Below are 17307 nucleotides of genomic sequence, written 5' to 3' on the forward strand. Positions count from 1 at the left end.
TTTATTGTGATTATAACATGTGATTTAAAAGCATCATACCTGGTGCATCTTAATTTCCCACTCCTTCAAAGAAAATGCTAGTTACTTTGTTTTGAGTTAGTTCCCTCCCTAATTCTCTCCCTTTCTCCCTTCTTTCCTCCTTCCTTCTCGCCCTCCCTTTCTCCCTTCCTTTTTTAAGGGACTTTTCTTTTATTATCAATATCTTAACCTATCAGCTTTTTCCTGAAACTGAGGAGAAATAGATATAGTGGAGTTAAGTTTACAAAGGAAATGTATGCTGTACCTATACTCTACATGGAGTCATTCTTTTGCTGAATCTTTCCTGTATTTACACTTGAAATATATTCTAAATCTTGCCTAGATTTTAGGAGTACAAATGCTCCATACAAATAACCGCAGTACTCCAAAGTGATTAAGTATTTCCATATTTATATGGCATGTTTTATTCCTGCTTCCCTCTCCTTCCATTTCTTCTCTCTTTCCCTTCTATTCTTCCTTCTTCCCTTCCTCCCTTCCTTCCTTCCTTTCTTCCTTCTATTCTCCCTCACTCACTCCTATCCTCCCTCCCTCCCATCTTCTATCCTCCTTCCCTCCTGTCCTCCCTACCTCTTTTTCTCCCTTCCATCCTCCATCCCTCATTCCCTTTTTTCTTTCTCTTTCTGTTTCTCTCACTTTCTTTCCCTCTTTTTTTTTTTCTTTCTGCACTCCCCCCTTGCTCTCTCCCTCCTTCCTTCCCTTCTTCACTAATTTTCTGTCACTATAAATATATCCTTTAGATTATTTTGTGAGTCTAGTTAGTTAGCTCATGAAGTCAATTCTTGGTGTACTTTATAATATGACATTTTTATATCATGTGTGCCATTTCATATCATTCTCTATCCTTCTTGAGAAAATGTCATTAAAGTAATGGACTTATGTGAAATTCTTCATGTTACAATTACATTGAAAAACATTGACTTGGTGTAGGAGGCTTTTCATACAAAGATCAGAATATGTTGTTATGATTTTGGCTTGTTTAATTTTGAAAGTAATTGTTAATGACAAAATTTGCTTTAAGCATCCAGTAAATAAAGGGATTCAGTTTTTGGGTTTCACAGTTTGGCACCCTTCACACATGTTTGTGTTAATAAAGGCTTGTCTGCCTTTAAAGCTGTACAACCTGTTTAGTTCCTTTTTCAAATGATACTGTCTGTGCCACAAAGTGAAGATTGTTTTCCTCTGACGCCTTTGTAAAAGGAAGTTAACTCAGTTTCTTCATAATTGCGCATCCCATTAATAAAGTATTACTTGTGTTAGAGTCATTTGACCCTACGGATCCTTAGCAAATTAAGCTTTCTCATGGTATCTCTAATGCATATTGTTTCATTTGTACATCTTGCAGGCAGGAGGAATCCAACTTCAGGCATTGGTTTTTATATGTAAAATTATATGATTGTGTTTTTGTTTTTTCATTTCTTTAAGGCTTCATTGTTGAATGGTTATACATATATATTTCTTTTTCCAGAAACTGAAGTTTCAGATTACTCCACAAATATTACCCATCTTCCTCCTGAAGTAATGCTGACGATTTTCAGTTACCTTAATCCTCAAGAGTTGTGTCGATGCAGTCAAGTTAGTACTAAATGGTCTCAGCTGGCTAAAACTGGATCTCTCTGGAAGCATCTTTACCCTGTTAATTGGGCTAGAGGTAAGTGATGGCAACTTTATTTTTATAAAAATATTTTCTTAAGCTGCTTATTTAGAGATAGAATGTATCTGAGTTAAATAAAAAAAAAATTGGGCAAGCTCCATCTAATAAACTAATTTCATAAAATAGAAGTATTCAATTTTAAAATTAAGAACTAAAATAAGTTAGTAGAAGTTTAAATAATCGAAAGAGGTTGAATACTAATTCAAAATAGAAATTCACTTAAATTAAGAAGTTATAGGTAGTTCATGGGGAAGAGTGACTTAGAATTTAGTAATACTCCAAAACAATTTTTATTCTTTTAAATATCATTGTTTATGTTGATACATCAACATCATACATTTTCCTTCAATACTTTATGGAAAGTTTGATCTATTCATGAGGACTCCAGGGAAGCATAACATAAAATACAACATAATATACACTACATTTTTTTCTCTTTAACTTAAAAATGATTTAAATATTGATTCTCTAGGTGAGTATTATTTAGCTTTAGATTCACATTTGTCAATTTTGTGACCATTTGTTTATTTTGTAATTGTGACAGGATACATTGAAAATGTATTTTCCTACATGAGTTTATGTGTATATGTGAACATATACATAATTTGGTTATATTTTTATATTCCTTATTGAAGAGATTCAATTCACTGTTTTAAAAAATGCCAGTTAGAAATTATATATTCTGTAACAATAATTAAGAGCCATTTGGGGCATTTTATATAAAGATGTACTACATGGTTATTCTTTTGGGTGTTTATCCTAACATATTTATATACTTGCAAATCTTTTTCTTTGAAGATAATTTTCCTGATTAATTTTCTTTTACTTGGCATATATAGTAATGATGGGTAAAAAAGGGTAAATACACCAGATATTTTTTGTCTTTATGTAGATCTTTTGAAATGTTTAATTCATGTCCCAGACAAATTAGATATATGATCTAAAAGTTTCTATAAAGTCTAGTATTTCAAGGTATTTGAGCCATGATATATGTGTTCTTAAACACAGAGCTAACATAAAGATAGATAAGTCCTATGTGACCTACATGTTTTCATCTTTTAATTAGCTTAGTCATTGTGTAAGAAGTAACTATAAGTAATAGTTTTATTTGATCCTTCAAGCAAATTGGTCATCTCGTATGTATGTAATATTAAAATAGTTGAGAAAACAAAATTACATGATAGACTCTAGTTGTACATTTGCCATATGCTTGTATTAAAACAGTAATTGCAGCATGTTCTGCTAGAACTTTAGCTTTTCCTGTTATCTTCCCCTTTGACTTCTATACCCACCTACTTCTGTTTTCCTGATCAATTCACTGCAGACCAGAAACTCCTGCCTTTGTGTATCAACACCAGCATATTGGGGTACTACTGCCATGGCCAGTATGCAGCCACAGTTTTCACCAGTAGGGGTCAGAGGTTAGGTCACTTTCATTGACTTCTAAGATTGCATGTAAGAATATTGCTGTATTGATATGATTACCCATAGGAATGGGATTATAACTGTTCTGCTTTTTGAGCTAAAACAAACCAAGAAAGTCCAAACTCTTCAAAAATTAAAGAATGCAGATGAGTATGTATTTATGTATTTATTGGAAATTTGCAAAGTTTTCAAAGGAACCAGGGTGTACCCTAAATAAATTATTAGTCATTTTTCCTGTACTAACATTTCATGTTGAACATTTTCAAAGTGCTTAAAGGTCAGATCCTGTTCCAGTGAACTTCAGGGAACTATCCAAATTATTTGTTGAGCTGGAATTTTGATGTTTTGCTTGAATTGATGGGCCACTCTCTGTAACACAGAAGTCTCTTCAGAATTTTTTTCATTATGTAATGACGTTTGTTGTAATGAAATTTGTTGTAAGAAGATTTGGTCTGCACTTATTTTTTTCTCTTTTTTTCATTTTGTTGAGAAGGTGACTGGTATAGTGGTCCAGCAACTGAACTTGATACTGAACCTGATGAGGAATGGGTGAAAAATAGAAAAGATGAAAGTCGAGCTTTTCAGGAATGGGATGAAGATGCTGATATAGATGAATCTGGTAAGCCAAATTATGGACAGAAATTGTATGCAGATTTCTTTTACAGATTGTATGCAAATACTTTTGCATCTTAAAGGTTTTTAACTTAGTTGATTACAGAAACAAATTAAACTTATATTTGCCTATTGGAAATAGTTTCATCATTATGGAATTGTTTTATAGCCATGATTTTGTATCACAAAATTTGTTTTAAACCTTTTATAATAACGTACTAATACTATTATTTTAAGTGAAACTTGTTAATTCCAAAACAGCTTAGAGTAGTTATTGAAAAATATTCTATTAATTACAGCAGATAAAAAAATCCTAAGAGTTTTTCCCCCTCTAAACCCAAATTTATAGTAAAATTCGTTAATTAATCTTCTCTATCTAGTTGGTCTGGAAGAGAACTCAGTTGCTTGTAAAAAATAGATTAATAATATTATTTTAGTGCATTTAACAAAATAACTGGAGTGATTTTAGGGGGGGTGTCTCATTTTGGAAGATGCTATTTCTAGTAATTGAATTGAAATTACTTAAATTCCAGCCTTACACTCACATTGTCTAATAAAATTATATCATTAGTATTGTAACTTTTATATTTAAAGGTTTTTCCCAATGTGTTTGAATTATAACATATAATTACGTTTATCTTTGCTTTTCTGTTAGGAAGTAGGTAAGAAAAGATAATTTCTCATTCTAAATGGGTGATAAGTAAGTTGAACAATTGAGTAAATTACCCTTATTTGAGGTTATGAGGCTCTAGTGGACTCTAAAGACTCTGCTTTTATGACCTCTAAAATAGTGGCCACTGTTTAGTTTTAATCACTAATCATAGAAGAAAAATAATTTCCTTTTTAGTAGAATATGAATAGTGTCAAAATAAGTTTTCATAAAAGACAAGGTATTTATTTTTGTTTAAAACAAAAAAAAATAAAATAATAAATTTTGTGAATCTTAAGGGACAGAATCCTCAGAGTTCAAAGAATAAATTAAAATGTAATTAAAATTTCTCCATAGAATAGGAAAAAAACACTTAAGTAGTTGGAAAAAAAAGAGAATTTTGAAAGATGTTAATTTTTACTTTTTATGTTACAGCAAACATTCCATTCAGTGTTCATATGACCCTAAGATTCTGGCTTTTAGCAAATTCATTGATTGGTTTATGTTTATAATTTTGTTGTAAGCTGCTAATAGTTTTATTTTTGCTTCAGATTCCTAACCATAATCTTTTATTAAGTGTGATAGAATTGAATTCTTTTATTTTCCAGTAGGATCAGCTTTAGATAACAGTTCTAAAAAGAGAGGGGAAAATTTACTTCGACTGAAAACAGATTACCCTTAGTAGTAAAGCCACAAAAGTAACCTAATTCTTGACTTAACTTCCATATTTTGGGATATTACCTAGAGTTGCATTCTTAGGAAAACACAAATCAGTAGGAGCTGAAACATGGGACATGAGTTTTAAATTCTTTAATCTTTTAAATATAGATGTATCATTTTCTTAGTTGGAAAGGGAATATTGAACAGAAAATGCTTTGGCTGTGGCTTCCTAAAAAATTTTCCCCTTTTATCTAAACTTCCTAAGTAACTAAAAAATATTTCAGACTTATCTTTTTGTTGACTAAAACTTCTGTGGTGGTTCTTTTTTATTTTTATCTGTTGGTCATATTGCTTCATGAACTCTTTTTGAGTTTTTGCTGAGCCTTCTTCCTTGACTACTTAAAATTGTCAGTTTTTTCTTAATTTACATATCACCAGACTCCATGTGTTTTCCCTTTTTGTCTATCATGCTTGGAACTCTCTTATTCCTCATTTCTATTTGCTGGTTTCTCTGGCTTTCCTCAAGTCTTCATTTGATGATTCTACTTAACATTAGTATATGGAATGTGCACATGCTTAGAGATGACACAGAATCCAAGACATGAAAGATGGACACAAGCCGTGTGGGAAGCAATATTGCTTCCCAATAGCAGCCCTGAGTGAAACCAGGCTGGTGGGTGAAGCCAGAGCTGACACCATGGCTTTCTCTGGAATGGCCACAGTGGTAGGATACTCCATGAAGCTTGTCTAGGTTTTGTGATCAGAACTTGTCACGGAGCTTGTGTGCTTCCCCAAGGGAATAATGGCAGACTCCTAACTTGGCCGCTTGTCAGCAGCGCTCACTCCTGCCACACCTAGGCCCACACCTAGGCTCTGATGAGATCCAAGAAGAACGGGCTGGAGATGTGCAGACCTGCTTCTTGATGGGCTGGAGATGGAGGGCCAGCCCAGGAGGCTGTGGACCTTTAGTAGGAGCAGGCTCAGACTCTTAGGTGTGGAAGGGAGTCTTTGTGAGGAGGGCAGTAGGAACCAGCAGTGGTCATTCTCGGCTTCAGCCATGAGCATCCCATGACCCTTTCACTGATACTGTTCTTACCTGAGTGTGCTCTCAGCAAATATTGGTGTTTCCTAGACTTTCACTGTCAGGGGAAGAGGCAGGATGTGACCCAGCGCTGGACCAATCCTGGACTCATCCTCTCCAAGCTCAGTCTTCGTTTTCCACAAAAGCTGCAACTCCACAGCACAATGATCTCCGGAAGGCTTGACGCCCTCAGAGTCGAGTGCTTCTCTGAGTCTGATCCATTTGTGGCTAGCTTGGAGGGAAGGCTGAGCCAATGTGGAGCTGGCAACAGTGGGGCACAAAAGCAGTGGGCAGCGTTCTGGGACCCGGCGTTCATAGAATGTCAGTTTGTTTGATGGAAATGATGGGCCAATTCAGAAGCTGTTGAATGAGACATGAGAACAACTCCCCAGAGCTTCCTGGAAGAAGGCAGCATTTAATTCCAGAGCGATACTTAGATGTGGGATTCTTGGCTCAGTAAGAACGCAGATGGAATTCATAACCACCCAAAGTGCTTTTGTGGTGTCCTGAAGGCTATTTATGGGCCAAAGATCTAGGGCGCATCTGGGTTACTCAAGACCGTGAGTAGTGAGGAGGACATGATCCTGGAGGGAGGCAGGGAATGCTTCCACAGGGTCCTCAACAGACCATCATCATTCAGTGCTAAAGCTGACAGGGCACCTTAAGATGCAATCAGTCCCTCTCTGGCTGAGCTTCCAACTGAGGAAGAGGATTGCAGTGCTGTGAGACAAGGGGACAAGAGGAAGTTACCAGGACTACTAGAATGCCTCCATTGTCTGTCTCTATGAAGGGAAAGGAAATAGGTTTTCCTGTGATAATCATAGTGTGTGTGTGTGTGGGGGGTGTCTCTCAGTCATTGCAGACAAGATTCTTGCTAGAGTCCTCCATTGGCTGAGCCTTCACCTGGAGGAAGGTCATCCATCTGAGAGCCAGTGTGGCTCAGCAAGAACCAAGGAATAGTCAGTCTAGTGTTTGTTGCCCACAATTCCAGGAGCAGAGCAGGGGTTAGTCTGACTGAGGGCTTGTGGGCAAGAATGGCAGAAAGGTTGGTTCAGAGGAGTTGGGGGTCAGTTTGATAACTGGGTGCTGGCCTGGGCTATAGCAGAGGATTCTTTTGCCCTTTCTCAATCACTGATGGATGGAGCGGGATATTTTTGGTAAGGATGGTGGGCAGGCATTCAGGCTGCCTACCCCCCACACCGAGAAGACTACAAGCCTAGGCCAGAGTGCAGAGAAAGTGGGTGCGGTTCTTCCGTTCACAGTTGATTGTGTGCTCGCCTATCGGTTCTCCACTGTGCATGTGGATGATAGCCTGGAACCCCTGATTACAGCAAGTGGAGCAGCTTTAGTGCTGAGCATAAGTTCAGTCACCCTGTCAGGGTGGTCACAGAGAAGTTGGACTTGGTGCACACTTGCCATGTGTTCATTTTTTGGGATTCTTCAAAAGAAAGTCTGAGCTTTGAGACTGCCAGTCATAGTAAGTGAGGGTCTGCAGAGCCCCTGTGCTCTTCCTTGTGTGCCTGGGAAGCTTGGAGAGCCTGCCTGAGCTCCACCAGGGAACTGCATCCTTCTGTTTGCATTGTCTTGAGAAGATGCTGAAGATCACCTGGCAGGAGGAGGACCAGACATGGTCATTTTTCAAGCTGAACTACTGAGTGTTCAGACTCCACTGGGTGGAGAGCACTCGGAGGGACCAGCCTTGCTGTTTGAATGCCAGATATGTGTCTGCCTGAAAGACTGTTTTGTGGAGACCCTGGCACAGGACTGCCCAGCATGGCGGGTTTGCATCAAAGGAAGCTCTGTGCTGAGAGGCTAAGCAGAATGGCCCTGACTCAGGAGAAACATGAGATGTGGAGATGTCTGCAGCCTCAGAGCTCGTGTGGATTGTGTGCCTGCTGCGCGCTCAGAGTTACACACACCGGGCCATGACATGGTGAGCTTGCTTTGGTTCTCTGGGAGATTGAAGCCCTATCTTCTACAAGCAGCCAGCCTTTCTGGTTTTCTCAGTGTTAGTGCCTTCTCTCTCAGGTTATCTCCAGTTTGTCCTAGATATATCTCTTTCTATGTCTTGATTATATGCAGGTGTTTGCATCTTGTTGCCCCCATTAGTCTGTAGACTCCTTAAAAACAGTGACTTTCTTTAGCTTTCTTTTTTTTATCTCAAATATTTAGCTTCTGCCTGGCTCATAGTTGGTACCTAATAAATACTTTTGAAGGATCATATTTGATTTTGATGTTTTGTAATAAAAAAGTATATACTATATTTGGAGTCAGATGATCTTAATTTTAGTTCTAGCTCTGCCATTACTAGTTAGAAGAGTATTTAGTTAACTTCTTAATCAAGTCATTTAACTGCTTAAGGCCTCAGTTTTGTAAAGGAGGTTAAGGTAAATGTTCTTTAAGTCCTTTCAGCTCAAATAATCTAAGATTTTTTTTTTTTTTTTTTAAAGAAAATTTTCTTTTCCAAATTCTTTCTCCTCCCCTTGCACTAAGAAGGCAAGAAACATACCCATTATACATATAAAGTCATTGAAAGCATTTCTGCATTATTCATGTTGCAAATAGAAAGCAAGAAAAACAAAGGGGAAAAAATTGCTTCAATTCCATTTGCTCTGTCTCTGGAGATGGATGATATTTTTTATTATGGGTACATTGGAAATGTGAATCAGTGTAGCTAAGTCTTTCATGATCATTGTTACAGTGTTGGTGTTATTGCATACTGTGTTGTCCTGATTCAGTTCAGTTCACCTTTCAAGTGAATCTTGCCAGGTTTTTCAAAAAGAATCCTGCTCATCATCTCTTGTAGCCCAGTAGAAGTCTGATATTTAAGTTTGCTACTAGTATAGTATGTAATGCTCTGCCCTTTGGGAGGACTTAATGGAATTATGAATGATGGAAATGCACAGTATCAATGCTGCTTTCTTATTGTTTAAAGTCATTTAATATGTAATGTACCACTTAAAATGACCACATATTTAAGGATTATTATTATTTTATTTTTTATTTTTTTTTTTGACAGAAGAGTCTATAGAAGAATCAATTGCCATCAATATTGCACAGATGGAAAAACGCTTACTGCACGGCTTAATTCAAAATGTTCTCCCACATGTTGGCACATCTGTAAAAACTTTAGTATTGGCTTATAGCTCTGCAGTTTCCAGTAAAATGGTAGGTATCAGTCACTGCCATTGGATGGTTATGAGTGATAATAATAAAAATAGTAATAATAAGAGTCACTTTAGTCAGCTGAAGGTTTTCAGTCAGTGACTTTTATTCTGTATAAAAATGAAATCTGAGGTTCCTTTTAGCTTTAAAATTATATGACTTTCATTATAAATAAATATGTATGTTTGCATGGCTTGGTGAACAGAAAGTTGAGTTTAAATCATTATGTTATAAAGATATATTTTTTTTGCCTTAGAATCATAAAAACTGAACATTTTAATTAGAAATTCTTATTTCTTCCTTTCTCTTGTAGGTTAGACAGATTTTAGAGCTTTGTCCTAACCTGGAACATTTAGATCTTACCCAAACTGACATCTCAGACTCTGCATTTGACAGGTAAGTTATTTTTCAGTTTTCAAATTATCTAAATTAGGAAATTAATCATTTCTTTCTTTTTGTTGTTTATTGTAATTTGTTTCTACAACAATTTGTTATTGTAATTTCTATTGAAATTTGTACCATTTGAATTGCCTTTGGAATATTTTGGTTTGTAGTTAGGTAAATTGTTAATTATTTTTGTAATTTCAAAATAATTTCTTACACTAATTTTTGACTTTTGGTTGTAGTTGGTCTTGGCTTGGTTGCTGCCAGAGTCTTCGACATCTTGATCTCTCAGGGTGTGAGAAAATTACAGATGTGGCTTTAGAGAAGATTTCCAGAGCTTTGGGAATCCTCTCATCTCATAAAGGCGGCATTCTGAAGACTTGCAGAAACAAAAGCACAGTGACTCCATGGAGAAATAAAGACATTGCCATGCAGTCTACCAGCAGATCTGCTTGTTTGCATGAGATAACTAATGAAAATCTTGGCAAGGAAGTAGATAACGAACACCCCTGGACTAAACCGGTTTCTTCTGAAAATTTCAGTTCTGCTTATGTGTGGATGTTAGATGCCGAAGATTTGGCCGATATTGAGGATGCTGTAGAATGGAGACATAGAAATGGGGAAGGTCTTTCTGTAATGGAAACAGCATCCAATATCAGTTGTTCCACATCTGGATGCTATAATAAAGACATTGTTGGACTAAGGACTAGTGTTTGTTGGCAGCAGCATTGTGCTTCTCCTGCCTTCACATACTGTGGTCATGCGTTTTGTTGTACTGGGACCACATTAAGAACTATACCCTCACTCCCAGAATCTTCTACACTCTGTAGAAAAACAAGGACTAGACAGTCTGTGGAAAAAGACTTACTTTACTCTGGGAGTGAAAAATCTGATCAAGAGACTGGACGTGTACTTCTTTTTCTCAGTTTATCTGGCTGTTATCAGATCACAGATCATGGTCTCAGGTAGGTAACGAATTACAGAATATTAGGAAATAAGACCTGAGTTCCTTTCAGAAGTTCTGGTGGGGGGGCAGCTAGGTGGCGCAGCGGATAGAGCACCAGCCCCAAAATCAGGAGGACCCGATCTCAGACACTTAACACTTCCTAGCTGTGTGACCCTGGGCAAGTCACTTAACCCCAGCCTCAAAAAAAAGTTCTGGTGGGTGATACTGTGGCATAATCATTGATAGTGTCAAATGATTACTCAGGTCTTTACAGAAATTTATGCTCCTTCCAAGTTGATGTATTACAGATATGCTCCTGAAAGTTATTTGTAAGTTTAGTCTTTGTAAATTAAATCCTGTGTTCATTGTACCTTTTGTAATGAGCTAATATTTTTATACTGTAAAAGTTAACTTTAAACGATTTTCTGAATAGTATTTTATCTATATTGACCTTAAGATATTAAATTGCTTATAATTTAATTAACAATCCACAAGGAAAAAAAAACACAAAAAAGTCTTTAATATGCATTTAGACTATCAATTCCTTGTTTGAATGTTATCAGTAATCTTTAAAAAATTGGGACTTAAGAGTGGCTAGGTGGCTCAGCGGTTAGAGCACCAACCCTCAAGTCAGGAGGACCTGAGTTCAAATCTGGTCTGAGATATTTAAACACTTCCTAGCTGTGTGACCCTGTGCAGGTGACCCATTTGCCTCAGCAAAAAAAAAAAAAAAAAGTAAACTTTGTGTTTAGATAATAAGATCTCATGAAATTTTCCTTTACAAAAAATATAGAATGTAGCAATTTATATATAGCTATATATATTTATTATATGTCTGAGTGAAACATAAGCTTGCCCTGAGTCAGTTGCATCTGCTTTGTGCTAATCTTATAAATTGGTGCTTCCTCTTATTTCAGTTACACTTTAGCATCCCATTGCAACCCTATGCTGGTTAGTTAATTACCCTTGATTTAAAACTAGTAGCTATTGAATAACTTCATTGTTCCCTATTCATTTTAGATTTTGTTGAAGATTATTTGCTGAAATGTAAATATTAAATCTTGGGCAGAACAACTATTAAAAACAGATATATGGGGGGACAGCTAGTTGGTGCAGTGAATAGAGCACCAGCCCTGAAGTCAGGAGGATCTGAATTCAAATGTGATCTCAGACACTTCACAGTTCCTAGCTGTGTGTCCATGGGCAAAAGTCACTTAACTCCAATTGCCTCAGTGGAAAAAAATTGCATGTTTTATCTTAGAACTTCACTTGAGGGCAGTTTTGATTGCTACTGGGAGCATCATAAGCTTAAGTTTTATTTTACAAGATAAATCACTCTCGGTACTCTACACAGTGCTAAATTCATTTTACATTATGCTTTGATTTTCCCTGATCATTATTTGTAGAGACATGGATAGATAGACCCAGATACCTTAAGCATAAAGCAAAAGACTTATGTTTCTCTTGAGGTTTCCTTTTCATTCTTCCCTGATTGACTGTCACACTCATTCAGTTTTTCAGTTCCCTCTTCTAGTGCCTAAGGATGTGGAAAAAACTTTGAACTTCCTCTCTCAGTAGATGTCTTTGCCTCCTTTTTACTGAGGAAAAAAATCAAAATCATCTCAATTCTGAATCAAGAGTTTCTCTTCTCATCCATTCCATACCACAGAAACCCCGTCCGTTTTCTTTGCTCAAGTTTCTAAGGAAGAGGTAGTCTTGTACTTTGCCACGACTTTACTTATTTACATGTTCCATTCCCTCTCAGCTCTTCCAGGAGCTTTCTTCACTGCTTTTATCTTCTTTTGTGCTGTTTCCTTTTTTTCCTTCATTTCCCTCCCCTCTATGAAATTGAACCTTTATTATAAATGTACAAGGTAAAACTTGCCTTGCTTATGGCTCTCCTGGGTATTTTTAAATGTTTTTCTTTTCAATAATTTCTTTTTTTTTTTTATTAATTTTTATAATTATAACATTTTCTTTGACAGTACATATGTATAGGTAGTTTTTTTGTTGTTGTTGTTTTTGGTTTTTTTTTTTTTTTTTACAACATTATCCCTTGTACTTCCTTCTGTTCCGAGTTTTTCCCCTCCTTCCCTCCACCCCCTCTCTTAGATGGCAGGCATTCCCATACATATTAAATATCTTATAATATATCTTAGGTACAATATATATGTGCAGAACCGAATTTTGTTGTTGTTATTGCAAAGGAAGGATTGTATTCGCAAGGTAAAAATAATCTGGGAAGAGAAACAAAACAAAACAAAACCAATGCTCTCAGTTTACACTTATTACCCAGTGTCCCTTTTCTGGGTGTAGCTGATTCTGTCCATCATTGGTCAATTGGAACAATAATTTCATTTTTTTTCTTCCCATCACTGTCTTCTTCCTTATTGACTATAATATATACTTGGGTCTTTCTTGCTCTGAAAACTAATTTAAAAAACTTTATTTGATCCCATTAGTCTATTATTCAGTTATACCTTTCAGAGTGATTACCTTCTTTCAAGGCTCAGCTTTCCAGTTCAAGTCAATATACATTAATTCATAACTCCTTGATTTGTTCTCCTCTTCCCTTTCCCAGCAATTATTTAATAGATGTTTGCTCCTTCCTTAAATTATATTGTATTTATTTTGTACATATTATGTCCTCTCCTGAGAATCTTAAGTTCCTTGAGGTCAGCAACTGTGTTGTTTTGTTTTGTTTTTTAATCGCAAAGTTTCTCTTTTTCAAATTTTTTAGTATTCTAAAAATTATTATTTTTATTTTTCAAAGCTACGTATAAAAAAAATCTTATTGTTATACATGAGAAAAATCATGAGAAAAAAAGGTAGAAATAGTATGTATTGATCCACATTCAATCTCCATAGTTCTCTCTCTGAATGTAGATGGCCTTTTTTGTCGAAGTTTATTGGGATTGCCTGGGATCATTGAATGGCTGAGAAGAACCAAGTGTGTTGTAGCTAATCATCGCACAGACTTGCTGTGTACTGTTTTCCTGCATCTGCTTATTTCATTCAGCTCAGTTCATGTAAAGCAGTGGTCCTCAAACTTTTTAAATAGGCGGCCAGTTCACTGTCCGTCAGATTGTTGGAAGGCCGGACTATAGTAAAAACAAAAGCTTGCACTCTTGTCTCATCCCCTCAGTCCATTTGCCATAACCTGGTGGGCTGCATATGGCCCACAGGCCATAGTTTGAGAACCCCTGATGTAAATCTTTCCAGGATTTTTGGCCTGGTTTTTTTTTTTTTGTTTGTTTTGTTTTTGTTTTTTTTGTTTTTTAATAGAACTATACTATGACTTATTTTTTAATCTTTGCATTGTATATAAAAATGTTTAATAAACTTGTTGAATTGAGATGTTATGTATTCTGGGGATTGAGGGCTGGCAAGAGGATGCAGAGAGTTTGTGAGTCACTTTGTGGTCTTTTGTAAATCACTTTATCTTGAGCTTTCCACTTCTGTGTCTGTAAAGTGAAGGAGCTTGATGGTTTCTAAGGTTTCTTCCTCTACATAAATGATATTTTATTCCAGGTGTATATTCCTTTCACTTTTTCCTTTGTGTGACCCTGTCAGGCACACACTGGTGATTGTTTGGATTTATTTGATTTATTGACAAGAAGTAGATATTTAAATAATGTTGGTTAATTAATAGATTGGCAATATTAGTTATAGCATAACCCTTTAAACTATGACAGATATTTGGCCACGTAAATGGTAGCATTTGGTTTAGTCTTATGCTTTTGGAGATGGAGTTTTGGTTTTAAAGGTTGCTTTAATTTTCTGTCTTCAAGAGAAATTTATTTGTACATATCTAAAGACTTGTAGAGACATATGTGATGGAAGGAAATAAGATCAGACCTCCCAGCTTGTTAAACTGGCACTGAAGACCCTGCTTCCCATTCCCAACTCTAGTGACCCACCTCAGGGGTTGGGAATAAAAACGATGGTGCTAGTAGTCAGGCAGTCAGCTCAGAAATGCCATTTTCTCTGTAAATAGCACACACACACTTCAAGATTCTGTGATTATCAGGAAATGGAGCAGTTTTCCCACCTTTGCTTGGGGATATTTCTGCCCATTGTGGTGATGATCTTTGAATTTGTCATTGCCAAATTGTTTCAGTTGGGTCTGACTCTGGGTCTCGTTTGGGTTTTTTGGGTAGAGAATCTGGGAAGGCAGACAGGGTGAAGTGACTTGGCCAGGGTCACACAGCAGCCAGCAAGTGTCCTGAGTTTGGATTTGAAGTAGGCTCTTCCTGATTCCAGGCCTGGTGCTCTCCATCTGCTGTAGCTAGTCTGACTGTGACAGGCACTCAATCTGTCAGTCATCCCATCGAGATTTTTGAAGCCTTTAATTCTTGGTTGGACCGACCAAAACTCACACTCTGCTTTCGTACACAAAGCTGTAGAGACCCAGCTTCACTTGCAGGCCAGGACCTGAGGTATTAGAGAAGGATTGCCCCGGTAGCCTGCAAAGTAGACTGCCTTAGCTCTGTTGAACAGAAATGATAGCAATTCATGTTAAAATGACAAAGGCTTTCCCTTTGCATGGACATAATTTTGCCCATTCTAGGGCAATAGGAACTCTTAAAACTGCTTTTGCCAAACCATTAGAGACTCAACTGCCCCTGTTGTGACCAGCAAGCTCTCCTGCCTGGTGGGAAATTGTAATGACTGAAAACATTTTATTTCCTTATCAGAATGACTGCCTCATTTGGAGCATCGTAATCTGTCTGGATGTCTTATTGTAACTGGTGCTGGCCTACAGGATTTAGTCTTAGCATGTCCTTCTGAATGACTAAATTTTAATTGCATATTTGATGTGTTTTCCACTGTGCTGGCATCTATTTTACAAATACTGTCAAATTCTTTTGCTTCTTATTTTTTATGGACATGATGTGCAAAAATATATTTAAGTTCAAGTGGACTGTCAGAAGTCTTGTTAATTTTCTCTATTGGACAGCGAAATATGATTGATTTATCTCTCTTTTAACAGGGTTTTGACTCTGGGAGGAGGACTGCCTCATTTGGAGCACCTTAATCTATCTGGATGTCTTACTGTAACTGGTGCTGGCCTACAGGATTTAGTCTCAGCATGTCCTTCTCTAAATGATGAACACTTTTACTACTGTGACAACATTAACGGTAATGTTTCTTTCCTTTTTTTTTGAATGAGATAGTTCATTAAAAATAATCATATTTAATTGCTTGGCTATCTTTTCACCAGCCAGACTATCTTCATTAATTTCAAATTCATTTCTTTACATTTTGGTAAATTTAACACTTAGTTTCTCTTAAGGTAACTTTTACTTGTGAATAATTAAATACTTAAATTGTAAGCCATATCAAACAATTTTGAAGTATATGACAATTTAAGTATTTGAACTGATAGTGCTTAGAAGTGTTTGCAATTTAATTTGTTACAAAGCATTTAGAAACATCTGGAGATTGGTGGAGCCTCCATTGTTGACAACTTGAGGTATTGGATTGAATTTCTAAATTATTTTGTAGTTGTGTCTTCACTCCTCATGGTAATTATCACAACTCCTTGCCTCCAGTGACAGCCATGGCTTTGTCTCTGAACTGTTAATAAACTAGACTATATTGTTGAAAAACAAGCATAACAGAATTTAGAATAAAAAGGAGCTTTAATTAAAGATCACCCCTAATATACAGTCACTGTGTTTTATAGATGAAAAAACAAACCAAAAGAGGTAAAGAATTGGCTTCCACCATTCAGCAAAGTATAGGCAGGATTCACCCACGAACAATAACTTTTCCTTGATCAGGGGGCCAACCGTTTTAAGAATTTTTTAAAATTCTTGAAAATAGTAGTAGGTGCACAGGATAGAAATTTTGCTCACAACTGTTGGGTGCATCTGAGCTTAAAGATTAACAGAACCAATCTCTTGTGAAGCTACATCATAGGATTCTGTTGGTTAAGTCTTGGTCTTTGGACTGGTAGGTTTGATTGTAGGAGGAAATAGTAATGGTGTTGGAATCCCAAATTCCTTGGGATTCCTCTGGAGTTAATCAGAATCCTTAATGATTTCCTTCCTTAATTCTCTCTACTAGCAAGTCTTCTGTTTTTTAAGATTTGGAGGATCTTTATGGTAGCTTTAGTTATCTAGAGCTATCCTAGTGATATTATTTTAAATTATCCTAAAGTTCAAGGTAGTAATTAAGGCAATTAAGTACTTGAAAAATAATAGCTGTGGTGCAAATAAGGCAGGCCAATTTGCTACTTATAATCCATCCTAAGATTTCCCCTTCTCCCTAGTAACCAGATAGTGATTTCTGTTTTTAAATGATGTAATAACTTTGATTGACCTCCTGGATGGATGCTTTGATATTTTTCCTTAGGGCAGAAATCATCAACTCACTTTAAGAAAACAAGAAAAAAGAATGTTTTGTGTTTTTTTTTTTGTTTGTTTGTTTGTTTGTTTGTTTGTTTTTAAATGGAGGGCTAGAAAAGTTAGCAGATGAAGAGATCTGTTTAGTTTCTGAAACTATGGTAGTAATGGGAGGTGTGGGGGAATCATCCCTTTCTTTTTGTATCAAAAGTAATCCAAGAGTAATGTTGTTCTCATATGGGAAATTTTTGATCAGATCTGTTAATGTTTATTAATTGTAAATAGCTCCAGAAAGATGTTTTTCAGATTAGAATAACTATAGTCATTAAAAATCAAATAGTCTTT

The 17307-nt window shown here is 36.3% G+C and overlaps 1 protein-coding gene across 2 annotated transcripts in view; it reads left to right on the forward strand.

Annotated features, from left to right (window-relative positions):
• The window catches only part of FBXL5 (F-box and leucine rich repeat protein 5), a 48078-nt gene that overhangs the window by 20817 nt on the left and 9954 nt on the right, over positions 1-17307 (forward strand). Inside the window, exons 5-10 of one of the 2 annotated variants that reach the window (XM_074276195.1) lie at positions 1505-1687; positions 3606-3734; positions 9137-9285; positions 9596-9678; positions 9909-10631; positions 15606-15754. In XM_074276195.1, coding sequence (XP_074132296.1) covers positions 1505-1687; positions 3606-3734; positions 9137-9285; positions 9596-9678; positions 9909-10631; positions 15606-15754 — 1416 coding nt within the window. The remainder of the gene's footprint in view (positions 1-1504; positions 1688-3605; positions 3735-9136; positions 9286-9595; positions 9679-9908; positions 10632-15605; positions 15755-17307) is intronic. The other variant, XM_074276196.1, reaches the window with a different exon arrangement.

The sequence above is a fragment of the Sminthopsis crassicaudata genome, chromosome 6 (assembly GCF_048593235.1).
Source record: "Sminthopsis crassicaudata isolate SCR6 chromosome 6, ASM4859323v1, whole genome shotgun sequence".
NCBI lineage: Eukaryota > Metazoa > Chordata > Mammalia > Dasyuromorphia > Dasyuridae > Sminthopsis > Sminthopsis crassicaudata.